This window comes from Lactuca virosa, chromosome 5, assembly GCF_052849685.1.
Source record: "Lactuca virosa cultivar CGN04683 chromosome 5, Lactuca_virosa_CGN04683_v6, whole genome shotgun sequence".
Taxonomy (NCBI): Eukaryota; Viridiplantae; Streptophyta; class Magnoliopsida; order Asterales; family Asteraceae; genus Lactuca; species Lactuca virosa.
Genome location: NC_136430.1, coordinates 360,371,681 through 360,392,697, shown reverse-complemented (window position 1 = coordinate 360,392,697; position 21,017 = coordinate 360,371,681). Strand labels below are relative to the sequence as shown.

Here is a 21,017-nt window from a genome sequence, read left to right as displayed (position 1 = left end):
TTGGGGGAACTCACTAAGCATTGGTTTACAACTTCAGTCTATGGTTTCAGGTACTTCAGACGATCGTGGGAAAGTGAAGGCCTGATCGTGCATATATCTTCTCAATTTTATGATTATGGATTTTGGGATACTATGATTTTGATTACTTCTATTGGAAACACTTAATTATAACAATTATGGTCTATGGTTTGGTTTTGAAAAATTGAAAATTTTACTCTGATTTTTAGGATGTTACATATAAGTCATACTATCTAGGTTAAAAAAAGATTTGATGATTTATTTTTTTGTATGACTGATGATGAGTACAATAAATAGTCATATGGACTGCTGATTGCTTATCAACAGTCAATATGGCTGCTGATTGCCTGATTGTGCAAATCCACAATCCATATAACTGCTTATTGTGCTCATGACCAGTCCATATGACTGTTGACTGTGCATACATGTAAAATTTGAAAATAAATGAAAAAAATTGTCAATTTTTTTGAGCGTAGATATGATTTAGACGCACTATTTGGAAAAAATTAGTGTTTTTGATTTTAAAAAATGATAAGTTGATTATGAATTTGTAAGTTTACATACTTTTTTTTAGTTCAACAAAAATGACTACTTTACATTGGTTGTAAAAAAATCGGTGAATATAGGTTTTATCGTGATTTCGGCCTTATTTTTGACCGAGATAGGTAAAAGATATTAACTTGGAGATTTTGATCTTTGCCGTACAAGTTGACAGGTTGGATCGATCAAGCAACGGTGGTGCAAACCAAAGATGACGCAATAAATCATTTTCATTTTAAACGTTTAATAAAAAGTAAAAAACTAAACAAAATTATATTTCCTTGTATCTTCAAACCCCACCCCCTTTCATCAATCCCTCGCTCACGAATCACAGGGGCGCTGTTACAAAAGCACAAGGAACCTCTCGATCTCAATCAAATCGCTCAATTGGGAAGGATATTCATTGTTGCTCAATCGTTTTCAGTTCGAGTTGTTTTGTTGGATCGCTCACTCGAATCTTAGGGTTCAGGAGCTAATAATCGATTTAAGGCTTAATTCTGATATCTAACAATGGTGAGCTTTCAATTTCTACTTGATTCTCATTTTCGGTGTTGTAGTGTAGATCCGGTTTTGAATCTTTGATGAATTGACATTTTATCATTGTTCAATCACATTACTAATGTTGGAACTTCAATTGTTGGTGTTTGTTTTTCGCTCTGGGACAGCCTCTCAGGCTCGATATCAAGGTACTTTTAGTTACTTCAATTTGTGTTGATATTATTGCAAAACATTTGTTCGATAATGGTAAGTACTTATTTTTTGTGCAGAGGAAGCTTGCTCAAAGATCAGAAAGAGTAAAATCGGTGGACCTGCATCCTACGGAACCATGGTAACGATTCACATGTCATATAGTAGTATACTAGTTGTATGTTAGTAACTGTTTTTCTTCTTGTTCTGAAATTGGCTGACATTGCTCCTTTTGGTTATGGCTTCTATCTTTTTAATAGCTTAACTTTGAGCCTCAATGTGAATTTGTGATGAAGTGGTTATATGTTTATTTATTGATGGACGTGTCTACTTCTGTCTCTTCACAGGATCCTCACAAGTTTGTATTCAGGAACAGTCTGCATATGGGATTACCAGTCTCAGGTATGAAACCATTCTAATGATTCAAAGTAAGAATGAGCTCTAGTTAAAGTGATATACTGCAATGAAGATCATCAGACACCTTCAAAGATACATATGTTCATCAGTTCATGTTTATCCCATGATACTTCCTATCCATGTAGTGTAGAAATGCAGTTGGATACAGTTGAGGAGCACACAATTCTGGGTTCAAATTATTTTCATTGTAATATAAATTGGAATAGTTTTCCACTTTTCCTCACCCATTGTATATATGGAGCTAAATCCATGGCCTGGTATAGAATGTCATGATTTAGATTTACAGTGAAGCCTAGCTAACAAACTTATTGGGAATGAGAATCAAAACTGTTGATGACAGACATAATTATAGGTAGATATATACTGAATATTAGCTAACAAAAGTTATTTGGTCTTTGTTATTGTAGACTATGACAAAATCATTCGAGGTTACTGAGTTACCAGGTTTGTGATCGATATTTCTGTTATAACATCTATTCCCATTCATGGTTGTACCCCAGAAACTTATATCTGATATTGGATGCTTATAATTTCTTCACAGTCAGATCAGCAAAGTTCATAGCACGCAAGCAGTGGGTTGTTGCAGGTGCAGATGACATGTATATCCGGGTATACAATTACAATACAATGGATAAAGTCAAAGTATATGAGGCACATACAGATTATATTAGATGTGTTGCTGTTCACCCCACCCTCCCATATGTATTGTCATCATCTGATGACATGCTTATAAAACTTTGGGATTGGGAAAAGAACTGGCTTTGTACTCAAATTTTTGAGGGCCATTCCCATTATGTGATGCAAGTGACAATCAATCCAAAAGACACCAACACTTTTGCAAGTGCATCCCTTGATCGTACCATAAAGGTAATTTCAAGAGTTCTTACATTATCCATCAGCCAAAAATGCCTTTTCAGCAATGCTGATGTCATTGCCTCTTTATTTATTTCTTGTTCTAGATTTGGAATCTTGGCTCACCTGATCCTAACTTCACACTTGATGCACATCTCAAAGGAGTGAATTGTGTGGATTATTTTACTGGGGGCGATAAACCTTATCTAATTACTGGATCAGATGATCACACTGCTAAGGTTTGTGCTTATAATCTTTATGTTCTTTTCCAATCTGTATGTATGGCTATGCTAATAAAGATTTGAAACAGGTGTGGGATTATCAAACCAAAAGTTGTGTCCAGACTTTAGAAGGTCACACACACAATGTTTCTGCTGTATGCTTCCATCCCGAACTCCCAATAATTATTACAGGTTCTGAGGATGGTACTGTACGTATATGGCACTCCACCACTTATAGGTAACTTCTTATTAATGCTTGAGGGTTACAAATGACATGGTTGCCCCTTATTCCCCTTTTTTTTTTCTGGTGCAGACTAGAGAACACATTGAATTATGGACTTGAAAGGGTCTGGGCTGTTGGGTGCATGAAAGGTTCACGAAGGTAACTGTGCTTTCTAACTACACATTCACATGTCTAGCACTAGTGTTTGCATATAAGGCATATTCAAGTTTCTTATCATAAGATTGATCTACTATACAGGGTTGTTATTGGATATGATGAAGGGACCATAATGGTGAAAATTGGTCGTGAGGAGCCTGTAGTTAGCATGGATAATAGTGGAAAAATTATATGGTCTAAGCATAATGAGATCCAGATTGTTAACATCAAAAGCGTGGGTGCTGATCATGAGGTGTGGGCTTTTTTGTCCTACAAAGACATGGAAAAATAATAATTCCTTTTCTGTTCTTTTTTTTTTCTTTCTGTGAAATGACTTTTTTGCCCCTTTGCTTTGCTTCTCAGGTTTCTGATGGAGAGAGGTTACCTTTAGGAGTTAAAGAGCTGGGAACATGTGATCTCTACCCACAAGTAAGTTATGCTTGTTTCCTCATATAGCTTTTTTTTCTTCTTCCTAAAACCCTAATATCAGATATGGTGACAAGAGGTTTGTAATTGTGGTGATTATGTCATTGTTCTTGTTTTTTTTTTGTTTAGAGCTTGAAGCACAATCCAAATGGGAGGTTTGTGGTTGTATGTGGTGATGGTGAATACATTATATATACAGCTTTAGCATGGAGAAATAGATCCTTTGGTTCTGCTTTGGAATTTGTTTGGTCAACAGATGGTGAGTATGCTGTTAGAGAGAGCACATCTAAAGTCAAGATTTTTAACAAGTCTTTCCAGGTTTGTACACTCCCTATACCTAATGATTCGATCAATGACGAAATTACCCCTCCTGCACTTCTCTTCCGTATCTTATTATTTTATTCTTTTGGATGATCTTTTTAATCAGGAAAAGAAGAGTATCAGGCCGACATTTTCAGCTGAACGAATATATGGAGGATCTTTGTTGGCAATGTGCTCAAATGATTTTATATGTTTTTATGATTGGTCTGAGTGCAGATTGATTCAACGGATTGATGTTAATGTCAAAGTAATAATTATTACCCTTATCTTTATTTTGCTTATATGTTACCATATCACTTTTTTTGTTGCCACTTCCACTTAAGTGTATGAAACAACATTGTTTTTGTTTTTCTTTCTTCATTTTTAGAACCTATACTGGGCTGATAGTGGTGATTTGGTGGCTATTTCCAGTGATTCATCATTCTACGTGCTAAAATATAATGTAAGATCCTTAATCTTTATCATTTTTCTCCATTTACATTTGTGCAAAGGGCAATATACAGAAAAACATTATATCAATTTAGCCATTTGACTATTTTCTATAGTAATTAAACCGTTAAATACTTTAGAAAAAAACCATTTTGCTGGTTACCTGGGTTTATATCAAGGCAAAATACAGAAAAACACAATGTACTTTTACAATATCGATTTAGCCATCAAACTATTATTATAATAAGCATAACAGTAGTTCAGTGGCTAAATCGATCAAAATTGGAAGTTAGTTTTGCTTTTCTGTATTTTATTGTTTTCAAAACCGATTAATGGGAGAAAACGGTTTCTCAAAACAGTAAAAGTACGTTGTGTTTCTTTTTGTATAGTGCAAAAATGTGATTAATATATAAATTTTGTTATGTTGCAGCGTGATGTAGTATCAGCACATCTGGATAGTGGAAGACCTGTAGATGATCAAGGAATTGAAGATTCCTTTGAACTTCTATTTGAAGTAAATGAAAAAGTTAGAACTGGATTATGGGTTGGAGACTGTTTTATATACACTAATGCTTCATGGAGACTCAACTATTGTGTTGGTGGCGAGGTATTATATATAATAGCAACTTACACTTTTTTTTTATTTATTTAAAATTATTGATCAATATTTAATGTGACATTTGTTTCAGGTTAACACAATGTTCCATTTGGATCGACCTATGTATCTTCTTGGGTATCTTGCTAATCAGAGCAGGGTTTATCTCATTGACAAAGAATTCAAGTGAGTGGGTATAATAATCTTAAATAAACAATTGGCATCAACATTTATGCTAATTTTTTTTTTTTAAAATTTTAGTGTCATTGGTTACACTTTGCTTCTGACGTTAATCGAGTACAAGACACTTGTGATGCGTGGAGACATAGAACGAGCTAATGGAGTTTTACCCTCAATCCCAAAGGAGCATTATAATAGGTAGAGTTTCAAATATTATATTGTTATTACCAAAATTTGTATCTTAAATATATCTATATTTTTTATAAACAAATTGTGGTTGTTTTCTTCAATAGTGTTGCTCATTTTCTGGAGTCACGGGGCAAGGTTGAAGAGGCCTTGGAAGTTGCTACAGACCCTGATTATAGATTTGAGTTGGCCATTCAGCTTGGTAAACTTGACATTGCCAAGGTAATAGATTGCTCTTTAATTAAAAACTAAGGGCATTAATGGAATTGGAATTTGAGATTCCATTCCATGGCATGTTTGGTTGCTAAAAAATAGAGGCAATTCAATTCCGTTGGGAGTCCTACAATTTCTATGTTTGCTGGATTTCATTAGGAGGGTGGAAGGAATTCAATTCCGTTTTTTTATTTATTTTTCGTTAAAAGACTAAAATACCCTTGTTATATAATATTAAAATAAATAAAAACAAAAATTCTGATATATTTATATATTCACAATAAACAAAAAATTTGTTTATATAAATAACATTTTTTAATTCCTCATTATATGAACACTGAAATAAATAAAAATAAAAATTTAATTATATATATTTGCCATTCCATTTTTTGCCAACCAAACACATGACAGATTATGATTCCTTCAAATTTTCAATTCTCTTGACAAATTATTTAATTTCCATGATTGAATTCCATTCCATTTGACTAGTTATCAAGAGCTAATATCTATACTTAATGATTTAACTTTTTCTTGATTCATGCAGGACATTGCACTGGTAGCAGAGAGCGAGTCAAAATGGAAGCAATTGGGTGAATTAGCCATGTCTGCTGGATTGGTATTTTTCGTTTCAAAAATTGAATTATTTTTCAATTATTATTATTATTTGTTTTAACAATATTTATGATTGGAATGCAGTTGGACATGGCAGAGGATTGTTTGAAACATGCAAACGATTTGAGTGGTTTATTACTTCTTTACTCTTCTTTAGGAGATGCTGAAGAGATATCAAAACTTGCATCTCTTGCTAAAGAAAACGGAAAAAACAATGTTGCATTCGCTTGTCTTTTTATGTTGGGCAAATTAGAAGACTGTTTACAGCTGTTAATTGACAGGTTAACCCTTTAATTCATTATCACTCTCATCCCATTTTTCATAGTTAAAATAAAATACATTTAACATTTATAAAAATACTGTCTCTGAAAACTGAAATATTATTACTGTCCTTCCAGCAATCGGATACCTGAAGCTGCTCTAATGGCACGATCTTATCTTCCCAGCAAGGTTTCAGAGATAGTCTCCCTTTGGAGAAAAGACCTTAACAAGGTTAATCTCGGAATTCTGCTACTTTTTCATATTTATTGTTTGATTAGAATATATTTATATTTATATATATCAAAATTCAAACTTATGATGATGATAACAGGTTAACCAGAAAGCTGCAGAATCTTTAGCGGATCCTCAAGAGTACCCGAATATGTTTGAGGACTGGCAAATTGCACTTGAGGTCGAAGAAAAGGCTGCAGAGACAAGGTTTCATTTGTTTTTCTTCTTACATTATAAATTATAATGGATTTAAGTTTAAATGTGTTTTTTTTTTAAATAATAATAATGTTGTTGTGTAGGGGTAGTTATCCTCCAGCAGTGGAGTATGTGAACTATGTTGATAGATCACATATGAATCTAGTGGAGACTTTTAAAAACATGCAATTGGATGTTGATGAACCCATGGAAAATGGAGGCTTAGATCATGAGGTACGTTTTCTTTCTTTCTTCTTCTTCTTCTTCTTCATATTTCCATGAAGAGATCTATGTAATTGCGAGTTCTTGATACTACGGAATTGGTGGGTGAATGGAATTGTTCATTCCATTGTAATATATATTTTTTTTAATGACAAAATCCTTTTTAAGAATCATTTTAATTAAATTTAAATTATATTTTCTAAAATTTGCTAGAAATTATTTTTCTATTTAGTCTTATTTTGGTTTTAATTATCTCTTTTTTCATGTTCATTGTTTTAGTTCTGTAATTAATAATTCTATAATGACAAAACTTCAAAAATGGTCCCTGTGGTTTTCGAAAATATCAAGTTTAGTCCCTAAGTTCAAAAAACCTCACAGATGGTCCCTGTGGTTTCAAAACTTTTAACATTTGGTCCTTTTCGCTAACTCCGTTAGCTTTTGGCCGTTAAGTGAAGGGCAATTCTGTCATTTCACTTCCACAGGGACCATTTATGAAGTTTTACCTTATTTTTTTTTTAAAAAGAAAAAAATATAATTATTTAATATTAAAGGGTCCCACCCCTCGCTCTCTCTCTCTCTCTCTCTCTCTCTCTCTTCAGATCTTGTATGGATGGATGAGTGAACAATGTTTGACTGAAAAAGTCAAAATTGGATCGAGACCTTTCTTAATTGCTCCAGACACCATCTATACTTCTTCCACCCTCCTTCTCACATCTGGTTCCGGTTCTTTTGCCAATGGAAACCATCGATTACCATTTGCACCAAATAATAATCGTACCTGAAATCATTGGTCAAAACCATATATGAAATCAAGCTATCAAACCTGAAATCAAAGCTCAAAACCATACCAAAATAATACATGGAATCAAAGCTCAAAACCGAACCTTATAATCAAAATCGTAACCGAAAACAATACACATCCAAACCACAGAATATGAAACTCGCTTGACACTTTGATGAATATCCTCTCTCTTATCTTAATCTCATGAGCTATTCAGCAACAAAGACGAAAGAAAACAACTTATATGATGAACTTGAAGAATTACACATGTCTTCCACTTCGTTCAAGAATTTCATGAGAAGCAAACCATTAACCAAAACAAAACACCAAATATACACCATCAAAAATCAGTAGACCAATCGATATACTAAATCTGAGCTATGGTTCTCACCTTGCTGATTTTAGGGACAACAGATTTGGGCATGTGAAGTCAGTGGGATTTTTTGCCCTAAATACGAGAATACTCGTGTCCTGGTTCGTGGAATCTCACATTGCCGATTTTGACCCAATTGAGAATTCCTTGTTCGTTTGACTCGAATAGAGAAGAGAAAGAGGGATGAGGGTACGGTGAGATGTAGTGGAAGTTATTGATTTCCACCATCTTCTTCACTAACCAATTTCGTCGGTGGCCTTCCAAGAGTAACCTGCATCTTCCCCTGTTCCTTCCTATGGCTAATGTCATCGATCAACAATCACTGAAGGAGAAATCCGAGTAGGGTAATCGTACGAGGGGGATGATTAATCGTCGGGATCTGAAGGCGATTTGAAGAGGTCGGGATGGGAGATTGCTGCTAGTAGGAGTGATAAGTGACGAGATGAACCTTTGTGATAGCTTTTGGCATCTTGATTGCTAGATAGAAAAAGCCCTATGGAAGTTTGTTTCAGATCAGATGAAAAAATGGCACTAGGAGAGAGAGAGAGAGAGAGAGAGAGAGAGAGAGAGACCCTTTAATATTAAATAATTATATTTTTTTCTTTTTTTTAAAAAAAATAAGGTAAAACTTCATAAATGGTCCCTGTGGAAGTGAAATGACAGAATTGCCCTTCACTTAACGGCCAAAAGCTAACGGAGTTAGCGAAAAGGACCAAATGTTAAAAGTTTTGAAACCACAGGGACCATCAGTGAGGTTTTTTGAACTTAGGGACTAAACTTGATATTTTCGAAAACCACAGGGACCATTTTTGAAGTTTTGTCTTCTATAATTGTGAAGTGTTAAAACTATATCTCATATTTACTATTTACATATAATATTAAAAAACCATATAAAATTATACTATAGCTTGTATTTACATATATATAATATTTTAGAATGGAAGGGAGGATGAATTTGTTGATGGTGAAGAAGGTGGTGTGGGCATGGATAATGATTCTACAGATGGTGCTGTACTTGTTAATGGAAACGATGCTGACCAAGACCAAGACCAAGATAAAGAGTGAGCGAGTGAGTGAGCCTCTTTTTTTTTTTTTGACAAAGAGTTGGTAGATGTTTTATCAGTTGATATATTCGTTTTTGAAGCCATTTTTATTGTGATTTGTAGACACATTTTATACTTTATAGGTGTGGGAATTGAGAAACAACCAACAGTCATATAGTTTTTTTGTTTCATCTCATTGTAGTGTGTTTGTTGTCTGGGTTTGCTAGGCTTCTTTTTGTAACAGCTAAACTGGTTAGATACAAAACAAATAATGTTTTCTTCATGCTTTCAACAGTTGTATTTGCTCAGGATATCCTATTGTTTTATCTAAGGTAAATCTTTTTTTGGTGGACTCATATAACCTAATCTTTTTGAATAAGCGATTTGATTTACCAAGTTAGTAATTACATCTTTTTTATATGATTTCTAAGTATACTAATTGATTAACTTGTTAATGCTACACATTATCGTTTGAATTAGAATCTGATCGGTTTGAATTTTATACCATATTTATTATATTTACAGAAAAATTATAATTCCGTCCAAATAACCTCAAACCAACCATCATCTAACCATCAAGTCAACCCCTTTAGGTAAAAAGGAATCCCTAAAGAAAAACTAAGGAAATTATTGAAGTTTATAATGTTATAACAATATACTCTTATCTATGTAATGTTTTTCTCCGAATTTTGAGTTTGAAGATTTTGATCAAGTTTTGAGAAAAGAAAATTGGGTTGGATATTATATGTTATAATGTTTGATTTGTGTTCCTTTTACATATTATTTTAGAAATGTCTAATCCTCACATTTACTTATTATGCTCCCCAAACCCCATGTTCTTTTTTTTTGCCGGGTTATTAGTTTATTTAGTAGATTTAGAGATCGAAGAACTTGACAACATTTAGAAGACTTTTATGTAAACATGTTTGAAATAGTTATGCACTATACAATATCTCTTCTATTGATTGTTATGCGTTCGTACACTTTTTAAAACATTTGAAGTTATGAGACTTTTACACAATTTATTTACTAAAATGTTTCTAAAACCAATTTTAAAGTGTTTCTAAATGATCTTTCCAAGCTATCCATACAGAGGGTATTTCAATTATAACGAAATATTCGTTTTACTTTAGGTTTATATCATTAAAAAACTTTATATATTGGATTTTTTTAATGTATTAAATTTCAACTTATTATTTTCTGAAAAAGACCTTCATTTTTTTTTTTCGATTTGACCCTTTAAGCAAGCTAACTGATAATCTTTTGGTTTTAGACAAAAAAAAATCAGAAAACTCGAGCTTATTTTTCCCAAAAAACCCTTTTGACAAAATTTTCTTTTGAACCAACCTTTTCGTTTTGGCTTATAATTATCATGTTTTTTTTTTTTTTTTGTTCTCTATGGTATTTTTGATAAATTAGCTTATGATCTCAATCTGATTTTAAGATCACAAACTTACAAAGCTAAAAATGATACTAGGTAAAATCTCAATCGACATTAGTAGTACCCGAAAATCAATCTTATTTTGTATTCTTGTGATTATCTCTTTAAATAAAGTTAATTATTTAATTAAAAACAACTCTTTAAAAATGAACGAAATTTACATTTACTAAATTAGTAATCGGCCTAAAAGCAGGGTGCCAGGTGTATTATTCCCTATCTAATTTGATATGATTTATGTCTTAACCAATTCTACTCCTTAGCCTAGGGTTCATGTATATAAACACAAGCTTCCGCACACACTTGAAACTACGGCAAAAATAAGCATAGAAGCTCCACATCGGACCACTTTCAAGGTAAAAATTATCGTCTTCCTCCTTGTTGTAGTAATCGTTGGACGTGGATTTGTTGCCAATAGATTGATTTTAAGTTTCTGCTGAACTTTGTTACGATTCTTGTTGTTATTCTTTTAATCGTGACAATGTTCGTAATTGCCCGTCTCGTTGCTACTAGTTGTGATGCTATATCCTTCGATTGTGCTCAAATTTGATCCATCTTGTTAATTTACTTAATATCTTCCTGGAAGAGTAGAAAACTGAGTAAGATTAGGTTAAAATCCCTAATTTTTTTGCTTTCCTTGAATGTGTCTCAGAGAATACGATCTCGTAGCATGTTTCAGTGTTCAATTACATTAAAAGGTGCAAAAGAAGTTTTGTGAAGCACTGGGGGGTAGATAAGTAGCCATTTTTGGAGTAACATACTGGTTGACACTTGACAGGCCTTCTGTTGTTGAAACATTGCTGAAGGTTTCAGTAGCTTTATCGTGTGGATAACTCGTTCTTAACATTACTAATAGTCTAATATGGTTATTTATTCAAGTTTATATATTAAATATACTATGGAGCTACATAATTTGTGTTTCTGTTTCTGTACTAGTGCTCTCTAGTTCACCTTGAGATTACCAGAACTTTTTCTTCTATCTGTATGTGATTTACATAACATCATTAGAAATCCTAACATACAACTGTTTTTTTTCTTTAAATCACGCAGAATAAAATTATTTTATCTTCAGTCTGTGAATAGCTCTGTTGGATTTGAATATTCTGTGATGGGAGACACAGAAAACACACTTCCACCTTCCAAGAAAAGAGCTGCTGGAAGAGAATTATCAAGAGATAACCCTGGTCTTGATGATGAAGAAGGTGATATTCTTGATCAAGAACCAGGCACATTCAAGAAAGCTAGTGAAGAAGTACTAGCCAATAGAAGAATTGTAAAAGTCCGCAGAAAAACACCATCTGCACCTTCATCTAATCCTTTTGCATCAATTCAGTTAATACCCCCTACAGATCCCACTCCTGTTACACTCACTAATGTTGAAGAAACTGAAAAAACAGCTTCAGAAGTGGTGGAAATAGAATCTCAAGATAATGCAAAAAAAGAAACTGAAAATCAAGAAGATGGTGGTGATCAACAACCTGAAATCCAAAAAGAAGAGGCTGAGTGTGAGGCGAAAAAAGAGACTGAAAACAACAAAGTTGAGAATGATGAAAAAAGCAACAGCTTTAGCTCATTCCAACACCTTTCAAGTAGCCAAAATGCTTTCACTGGACTTGTAGGAACAGGGTTTTCAAGTTCATCATTTTCATTTGGTTCAATTACAAAAAGTGAGAATCCGAGTTTCCCTTCTTTTGGTAGCAATGGAAATGAGAAAACCGAGGGAAACAAATCCATGCAAGAAGTCCATGTGGAAACAGGTGAGGAGAATGAAAGAGCTGTTTTCACAGCAGATTCTGTGCTGTTTGAGTTTCTTGATGGAGGGTGGAAAGAACGTGGGAAAGGGGAATTGAAAGTGAATGTTTCAAGAAGTGGAATTGGGAAAGCCAGACTTGTGATGAGAGCTAGAGGGAATTACAGATTGATATTGAATGCGAGTATCTTTCCTGATATGAAACTGACAAATATGGAGAAGAAAGGGATCACATTTGCTTGTTTGAATAGCACAGGTGAAGAAGGGAAAGATAGTCTTTCAACTTTTGCTTTGAAGTTTAAAGATTCTTCTGTTGTTGATGAGTTTCGTGCTATGGTTACACAACACAAAGGCAATACAGATACAACAACAGCTGTTTCATCTTTGAAGACCCCTGAAAATTCTCCATGAACAATGAATGCCATTTTGGTCTCTCAGGTATCTATCTGCTTGCCTTTTTGTTTTTAAGGCCATATCATATCATATGAGGTGTTGAATTAATGAAACAGATTGTAGGAGTTATTTTTCTTTATGTAAACATTATATCCTATGATCCTATTCCTATCCAATCTGTTGTTATTGATAGTGGGCTTTTTGTATGCTAACACGAGCTTTTCCAATTCCTAAATGCATCCACCATTGTATGCTAATTGTGTCTGTTATCTTGTAATAACCAACTATCCAGATATGTGCCATCAAAGATAAGAATCTCTAGTCGTCTTCCTTTGATTGCAATTGATGATCCATTTTGAGAAATTCTAATTTCTCCACTCGATTTGCTTCAGAACACCTCTCATACCAATTGATGAGTATTTAAGGAAATGACACACTTGAAGAAAAAAAAACATCAAAACTGATTTATAAAAGTTAGGACTTAATATGCAAAGTCTCATGTATGTGTCTCTCCATTAAGTCAAGACATTCTATTTGTATCACTTGTTTTATAAAGGTATTTATAATAGACGTTTCTAAATCGAGGGTGTTTTATTGGACATGGTTGCGATTGATATCTGATATCTCTAGCTTTTATCATTCTTGGGCTTGCATTAAGAAGACTTATTAAGTTCCCGAATCAAACTTCGATTAAAGCCCCACACTTTTGAGTCTATTGAGGCTCATTTGCTAGGGGTGTGCAAAATTGGATTTAGACTCTCGCAAAACCAAACAACCAGATTCGACTCAACTATATAACCAAAGAACCAATTTTTTCCTACAACTTACTTTTTATACTTGAAATGTCGTTTAGATTTTATTATTATTATTATTTTTAAACTGCAAAATGCCAAATTTGTATGAAGGTTCGTCTGGTTTAGATTGGTTCGGTTCCATTATTTTGAGTGTTTTTGTTTTGGTTAATTTGTTCTTGTCCGATGAGTCTATATTTCTAGCCCTTTTTATTGTATGGAAATAGAATCTTGGTCCGTGTGTTTTTAGGACTTCTAGGTTTCCTCGCATGCTATCATTTGTCTTTCACGGGCAGCACAGCACGCACCCAAGTTCACGGGTCAAATAAAGACAAGATTACATCATATATGTTTGATTATTTCAACTTTAAAATGAAAAAAAAAAAAAAAAAAAAAACATCCAAATTATTTAATATAGCTTATCTTATCATAGATTATATATGATTTAGATTATTAATTATCGTATTACATAATCACAATCGCATTCAAAACATACATCCAAAATCCCTTAACAATGAACATGATCAAATTATATTTAAATTTATCCATCTAACATGGACGTCTACAATCTCATTGCAAATAAAATCTCAAAGTTGATTCCTCAAATACAAAACAATACAACAATAATGACTTATACAATGATCCGGGTAATCCTTTTCATACATTAAAAGGAATGAAAACAAAATAATACATTAAAAAAATAAGAATCAACTGTAGTTCAAAACAGTGTTTTTCAAGGTGGTGAAGATGAGTAACTCATAGTGCACTTGTCTGAACATGACCCCACACAGCTCTCCACATTCTTCCCATCTGTAGAATTTTTTTTTTTTTAACACGAGTATATATGTAATTTCACCTTTTAAAATAATGTCAAGGGGACAAATAAATGATAATAGTATATATATATATATATATATATATATATATATATATATATATATATACAAATGTATATGTGTATAGTGGATATATACCTGGATTGTTTGGTTTGCTGAAGTTAGAACATAGGGAAGTGGCACAGCCAAGCTTGCAGTAAGCAAGGTTTTGTGCATGTGGATGATGATGATGAATAGTGGACATGGAATTGGTGGTTGTTTTAGGAGGAAGAGATGGAAAGATGCATTCTTTGAGGCATTGGGTGGTGCATGTGCAGAGGCTTTTGTCGGGTTCGATCATACAGAAAATGAAGCATTTGGCGTAGCAGTCTCTGAAGGAGTTGACATCACCCCTACAACCACCCACCACCATCGCCATCACCACCACAAGCTTCAATAAATATAACCCCTTCATCTCCATTTTCACACACCTTAGTTTTTCACTTTTCCTCTTAAGCTCACATGGGCCATCTGTCCATATATATAGAGAGAGAGAGTAAAGTTATCCAGTTTGGATAATCAAATTATGTTTATAGAAAAGACTTTTAGTGCATGTGAAACCATTTTGTTTTTTTCTTTGAATGTGATGGTTAAAAACAGTGGTATATCACTTGCATATAGAAAAAGAACATAGTTATAATAATTAATCAATAAAAATAACATTACAATTAATTTTTTACATAGAAATTCTACACATGGTCACGGGTGAACTTAAAGATAAACAAATAGCAACAAGTAATTATATATATTTGGCTGATCAACATATATGGTCATTTGCTTTAATAATCAAATCTATGTATTCTTGATTCAATTAGAACCAATATGTGACATTAATATATTTTTATGGCAAAAATTTGTGTGTTTCTTTGATGAACTATCACTTTCATATTTATGCCAACTGTAGTTACTTCTGTTAGTAATAGTTATAAAATTTGTTTTTAGTTCTAACTTTTAAGGGGTGTCTGTGATTGATTATTTAAAGTGTTTATTGGCTTATAATAATAAACTACTTACTTTTATATTTATCACGGTTTCTTACGGTAATAAACTATTTTAAGTGTTTGTATAAAGGAATATTAAAAACACTTGCTAATTTAAATAATAAGTTTTTGATAAGTTACATCCTCCTTATTTATTGACTTAAAACTCCATTTTTTGACACCGGATGTAATGTCCCAAAATTTACAAAGTAAAAATTTGTGTTTTAAGTCAACAAAAACAACCATTCATTCATTCTAAAAGCCCATCAAAGTATAGAAAAATATCAAATAGTTATTAGAGTACAAAACAAGTCATAAAATGCGGAACACTGGTGGATACGATACAATCACGTCGTACTCTTTCCTTTGGAAGCGGAAGTACCTGAAACATAAACATAAACCGTAAGCACAAAGCTTAATGAGTTCCTCAAAATACTGCATACCATACATACATCGGGCCCTACCCTGCCCGTCATACATAACATGCAAGAGTCACAAAGGCAAATAATATCCTATAAACATAATCCAGAGGGCCGGCATTGGCACTTATGGCCACGTTGTGGCGGGTCATTAAATCCTGCGATCCAAAAAACTATCACCACGCCGTGGCCACCTAAAATGAAGACTTAAAATATAACGTATTAGTTCATACCTGAAACAAGTATTACAACACTCCACCACTTGAATAAGACTTCGTCCTCGAAGTCCGCTGCTGTAAGTAACTCTGGATAATGCTCTCTCATCTCTTCCTGGGGTTCCCATGTCCACTTTGAACCCTTCAGGTGATGCGTAATGTGTGTTTTACTTCCAGTTTCTGAAAGAAATTTAATGAGGAGTTGGGTACCCGACTGCATTTTAGCACCGCATACCATCTGCAGACGGACGGGCAGAGCGAGCGGACGATTCAGAGGCTCGAGGATATGCTTCACGCTTGTGTTATGGATTTTGGTGGAAGTTGGGATTCCTATCTTCCCTTGGCTGAGTTTTCTTACAACAACAACCATCACTCCAACATTGGGATGCCTCCCTTTGAGCTTTTATATGAGAGGAGGTGTCAGACTCCTATATGTTGGGGGAGGTCGGACAGAGAGTTATATGGAGCACCGAGATAGTGCTCAAGACGACAGAGCATATCCAGCAGGCCAGACACTGATTGCTGACTGCCCAGAGTCGTTAGAAAAGTTACGCAGACCGGCGACGTTCCGAGCTAGAATTTCAGGTCGGCGATTTTGTTCTCCTGAAGGTATCACCATGGAAGGGTGTGATCCGATTCAAGAAGTGGGGCAAGTTGGGCCCTAGATTTATTGGTCCTTTCAGGGTGGTTGCTTGAGTGGGTAAGGTAGCTTATCGATTAGAGCTGCCTGAGGAGCTGAGTCAGATTCATGACACCTTCCATATATCCCAGTTGAGGAAGTGTGTAGCCGACGAGACGCCGTTGGTTCCGTTAGAGGACAATCAGGTTGATGATCGCCTGAATTAAATTGAGAGGCCGGTGGCGATCTTGGATAAGAAGGTAAAGACCTTGAGGAACAAGGCAGTACACTTGGTTAATGTAACATCCTGAGATTTTGCAGGTATTTCCGAATCCTCTCTTCTATTATTATTTTGTCATTTGTAGTCCCTGGGGTTAGAAAAGTCGACCCATGAGAAACCTAAGGGCTAAAGTTGCAACTTTGTGAACAAGGCTAGTACGCTAAGCGTACATAGGGTACGCTAAGCGTATTAGGCGCGCCTTAGTACGCTAGGCGTACACTTGTGTACGCTAAGCGTACTCACGTCAGGAGGAAACCCTAATATTTAGGGTTTGAGTGCTATATAAACATCCTTATGAGCTCATAACCCTCCCTTACCTCAGCCTCCACAATTTTGAGCCGTTTCCCCCAAACCTTAATCCTTTCCTTGAGTGTGTGAGCTTATAGAGTGTGTTTTGAGTAGTTGGAGAAGAAGGTGTTGCATCAAGAAGTTGGAGAAGGAGAACAAGCTTGTAGATCTGAAGTTTTTTTGTGCCCTAGAAGCTCCAGAAGGTAAAAAGCTTCAAACTTTATGCTTGTATGATATAGATCTTGCCATGCTAGCTTTAAGGAACCATTTCTTGTCCCAAAGTCCCCAAGTTGGTGCATGATATGATTTAGACGAAATAAGTTGTCCTTTCAGACCTTAGAAAGGGTCGTAAGTGATAAAAATGATGTCCAATGGCTTAAGATGTCCCATGCATGTAGTAGAAAGGTCTTAATGGATTAAGACCATGTATTAAGAGCTTTCTGGACGTCCGAAGTCTTAAAGTTCGAGACTTTATGGTTCTAAGACACTTTTGGTCGATGGATCTGGAATTTGGGCTTAAGTGCTTAAGCCATTAAGCACTTGTTAGGGTTTTGGTGAAACCTTGCGTACACCCCGCGTAATTTCTGTACGCCCAGCGTACATGGTCAACCGCCCCGATGGTGGTCAACGCAAGGCAGAGTACGCCCAGCTTACCAGAGGAGTACGCCGAGCGTACAACCCCTATTGGGCTTTTGCGATTTGGGCTTCGGGATTGGGCCGCCTTTGGACTAGTTGGACTTGGGCCTTGATGGGCTCTCTGGATAAGAGTATTTTGGGCCAGTTTTGGTAGTGAGTATTTGAATGAGGCCCAATTAGGGAGTTGGGCCCAATGTGGAAAATTGGGCCAATGATGGGCCTTGTATATGTGGACTTGTGGATCATGGATTTGGTATTGGGCCTTGGCCCAAATTAGGGAAAAGGCAAAATGGTCTGTAATTAGTTGTAGGACTCTTGGTCAAGATTAGTATTCTCATTTATTGACTTAATATTCGTTATTTTGGATAGTTCGGGATTTTTGGTGAGACAACGATTCGGGAGTTTGATTCATCAGTTGAGATCGACATCGCGATGTGAGTTCTCCTCACTATATCAACAGGGTCTACGACACCAATGCTGGCCCTTATCGGATTTGTATCCGAGATTATTGCATGATATGCTTATTGATTTACATCCTAGTAGTTAGGATGGTGATATGCTTAGTGACCTGGTTAGGTCGGTATCATGGTATATAAGATGATGCTATGTTAGTGATCGGTTAGATCGATATCCTGGTTATAGGATGGTTGTCATGATTAGTGATCTGTTAGATCTGTATGACTATCTGTACTTGCTAGCTAGCGTATGATATGTATGTGCACATGTTGTTGGTTTGGGGAATGGGTTGAGGCAGGTCGTGCTGCGTGCTATAGGCCAAGATACCCAGGGCGGTCCGGATAGACTACAGACCCATGAGGGCATGTCAGTCAGATCGAAGGCCCGGCGAGCGGTCCGGATAGGCTGTAGGCCCTGCGAGGCGGTCCAGACATGCCGAAGGCTCGGAGAGCTGTCCAGATAGGCTAAAGGCCTGCGAGGCGGTCCAGTCAGGCTGAAGGCTCATTATGCATGTTGTTTGCTTATATATTTATATGATATGGTTATATCTATATGGCGTTGGTATTTTGGGGGTAACTCACTAAGCCTTCGAGCTTACATTTATCGATTATTGTTTCAAGTACTTCTGATGATCGCGGGAAGGCGAAGGCGTGATCGTACCGCTCCTCATATCTTATGATTTTATGATTTGATTCTGGGATACTATGGCGTTATACTATTTTGAAAACAAGTTTTGTAATAATCATGGGTTTTGAAAATTTTGAAAAGTTTAAATTTGGCATGATTTTTATGGATGTTACAGTTAAAGTTCAGTGACAACATCGTAAGGGCTCAGAGTGGACTTGGGAGCCGGAGTCCGAGATGTGTGAGCAGTATCCAGAGTTGTTTCCGGAGGATGACATCAAGGGCGAAATCTGATCCTAGTAGGGGAGAATTGTAACATCCCGGAAAGAGGTATAGTTCCCTGACCTTAATCTTTTGTGCATTTGTCAAGACTAGTCCTTTATGAGAAAAGGTTGCAATTTAGTACGCGGGGCGTACGCATGGGTACGCGCAATGTACTCATGCACTTTGCATGATCGCGGAGGCCACCTAGTACACTGGGCGTACCAGAGGGTACGTCGGGCGTACTAGGATCATAGTAAAACCCTAATGCCCTCTTGTGCCCCTATTTAAGGAACATGATGACCTCATTTCCAGCCACCATTTCCAGCCAACCTTCCTCCAACCCTAAATTCGTGACCGTTGCTTGTGTGAGTGTTTGTGGCTTATTCAAGTGTTCTTGTGAAGCTTTTGGTGAAGCAGGCGCCTTGAGGGAAGGATAGCTTGTGCTTCTAGCTCTTGGATCTGAACTCTACTCTTGTTGGTGCATCTTCCAGAGGTATCAAGTTCGAAACTTGCTCATTGTTGTGTTAATTCATGTTTTGGGTCCATTTTTAGGGTTTCATGTCCCAAGTTTGGAGCTTTGTGAGTTTGATGAACTCCAGAGCATAATTCCTGTCCTTCTAGGTGTTTTTTGTTGTCTAGATTCATAAAAATGGAGCTTGGTCATTTAAATCTCTCAATGTGAGTTATATGGACTTTTATGTTAAGAATGTTAGAGTTTGTGAGTTTGTGACTTGTTCAACCATGCTAAGGCTTAAAGTCCATGACTTTATGAAGTAATAGACCTTATTCAGCTCAGATCTATAGTTGTAGCATTTGTCCTAACGGATCAAGACCAAATGAAGTGAGGAATGGAAGTCTGAGGAGTACGTCGTGCGTACTCGTAGCGCTAAGAGCCCCCCCCCCCCCTGATGCATGCATGGCTGATTGAACGCCCAACGTAGAGGGTTGTACGCCCAGCGTACTCGCTGGGTGTTGACTTTCGTTGACCTTTGAGCTTTTGGCCAAATTGTGGACCTTTGATCAAGGAGGGGCAAAATGGTCTTTTTACCCCCTCTGAGATTTTGTAGAGAGACTCGCTCTAGCATTCAGGGGTTATTATGAATTATTAATTAGAGTTGAATGTGATATAATTAGGCGTAGTCTAGACCGACAGTTCGGGTGCGAGATTGATTGCTTTCCAGCGAGAGGTGAGTCTTCTTGCTATACTTAATCGTGTGGTAACTTTTGTGTGACCGGAGGGTCTTATCTGTTTATGTGTTATTTTGCATTCTACCTTTGTGATTTATGTTATTATATTATTTTGTGTATCTGTTGAGCTATGACCGGAGGGTCCACACCGAGACGTGAGACCGGAGGGTCTTCACTGAGACACATGACCGGAGGGTCCTTATCGGGTTTAGCCATGAGAGGCTAATTATTTGTGTATATGGTATTTTGGGGAACTCACTAAGTTTTGTGCTTACAGTGTTGATTAAATATGTTTCAGGTACATCACAAGATTGTGGGAAGGCAACGACATGATTGTACACACCAGCTTGATGATTAGGGTTTATGTGGATTCTGGGATACTTGACTTTGCTTTATGATATTTTGTGTTGACAATTATATTTTGGCATGGCTTGATGCTATGAACTATGTTTTGTGAGATTTAAAAATGAAAAAAATTGTTTGAAAATTTGAGCTGTTACATATATTTTTGAAAAATAAATGATAAAAATTAAGAAAAAAAATACAATTGTTTAGTAAAAATATATATTAATTTTAAATAATCAATATAAAAGTTTGAACAAATTTTACATCTTATTAA

The 21,017-nt window shown here is 35.6% G+C and overlaps 3 protein-coding genes and 1 long non-coding RNA gene across 6 annotated transcripts; 2 read left to right on the top strand and 2 right to left on the bottom strand.

The window, feature by feature from the left end:
- The first annotated feature begins 844 nt into the window (after positions 1-844).
- On the top strand, positions 845-9,474 carry LOC145116707 (coatomer subunit beta'-1-like). Its single transcript, XM_079053035.1, has 24 exons — positions 845-1,071; positions 1,224-1,244; positions 1,326-1,387; positions 1,593-1,647; positions 2,070-2,106; positions 2,204-2,529; positions 2,622-2,753; positions 2,825-2,973; positions 3,049-3,117; positions 3,217-3,367; positions 3,478-3,543; positions 3,670-3,858; positions 3,968-4,108; positions 4,229-4,303; positions 4,721-4,897; positions 4,980-5,071; positions 5,147-5,263; positions 5,359-5,473; positions 6,009-6,080; positions 6,161-6,357; positions 6,475-6,568; positions 6,669-6,775; positions 6,868-6,997; positions 9,076-9,474. Exons 1-24 carry the CDS (start codon positions 1,069-1,071, stop codon positions 9,202-9,204), a joined length of 2,706 nt encoding a protein of 901 aa, XP_078909161.1. The 5' UTR covers positions 845-1,068; the 3' UTR covers positions 9,205-9,474.
- On the bottom strand, positions 7,661-8,245 carry LOC145116708 (uncharacterized). The gene is made up of 3 exons (XR_013712273.1): positions 8,158-8,245; positions 7,870-7,975; positions 7,661-7,763 (listed from the first exon to the last, which is right to left on the bottom strand). It is a non-coding gene; the product is annotated as an uncharacterized LOC145116708 (long non-coding RNA).
- A 1,389-nt stretch (positions 9,475-10,863) lies between the features above and the next one.
- On the top strand, positions 10,864-20,825 carry LOC145116705 (nuclear pore complex protein NUP50A-like). Of its 3 annotated transcripts, none has more exons than XM_079053033.1 (3): positions 10,864-10,976; positions 11,671-12,808; positions 20,697-20,825. In XM_079053033.1, the coding sequence occupies exon 2, from the start codon at positions 11,729-11,731 to the stop codon at positions 12,779-12,781; it is 1,053 nt and encodes a 350-aa protein (XP_078909159.1). In that variant the 5' UTR covers positions 10,864-10,976; positions 11,671-11,728; the 3' UTR covers positions 12,782-12,808; positions 20,697-20,825. The 3 variants fall into 3 exon arrangements, with proteins under 3 accessions (XP_078909159.1, XP_078909160.1, XP_078909158.1); XM_079053034.1 differs by lacking the exon at positions 20,697-20,825 and adding an exon at positions 13,056-13,177; XM_079053032.1 differs by lacking the exon at positions 20,697-20,825 and adding an exon at positions 11,273-11,426 and having other exon boundaries at positions 10,877-10,976; positions 11,671-12,998.
- Positions 14,063-14,918, bottom strand: LOC145116182 (thionin-like protein 2). Its single transcript, XM_079052537.1, has 2 exons — positions 14,529-14,918; positions 14,063-14,364 (listed from the first exon to the last, which is right to left on the bottom strand). Exons 1-2 carry the CDS (start codon positions 14,848-14,850, stop codon positions 14,288-14,290), a joined length of 399 nt encoding a protein of 132 aa, XP_078908663.1. The 5' UTR covers positions 14,851-14,918; the 3' UTR covers positions 14,063-14,287.
- Positions 20,826-21,017: the final 192 nt, after the last annotated feature.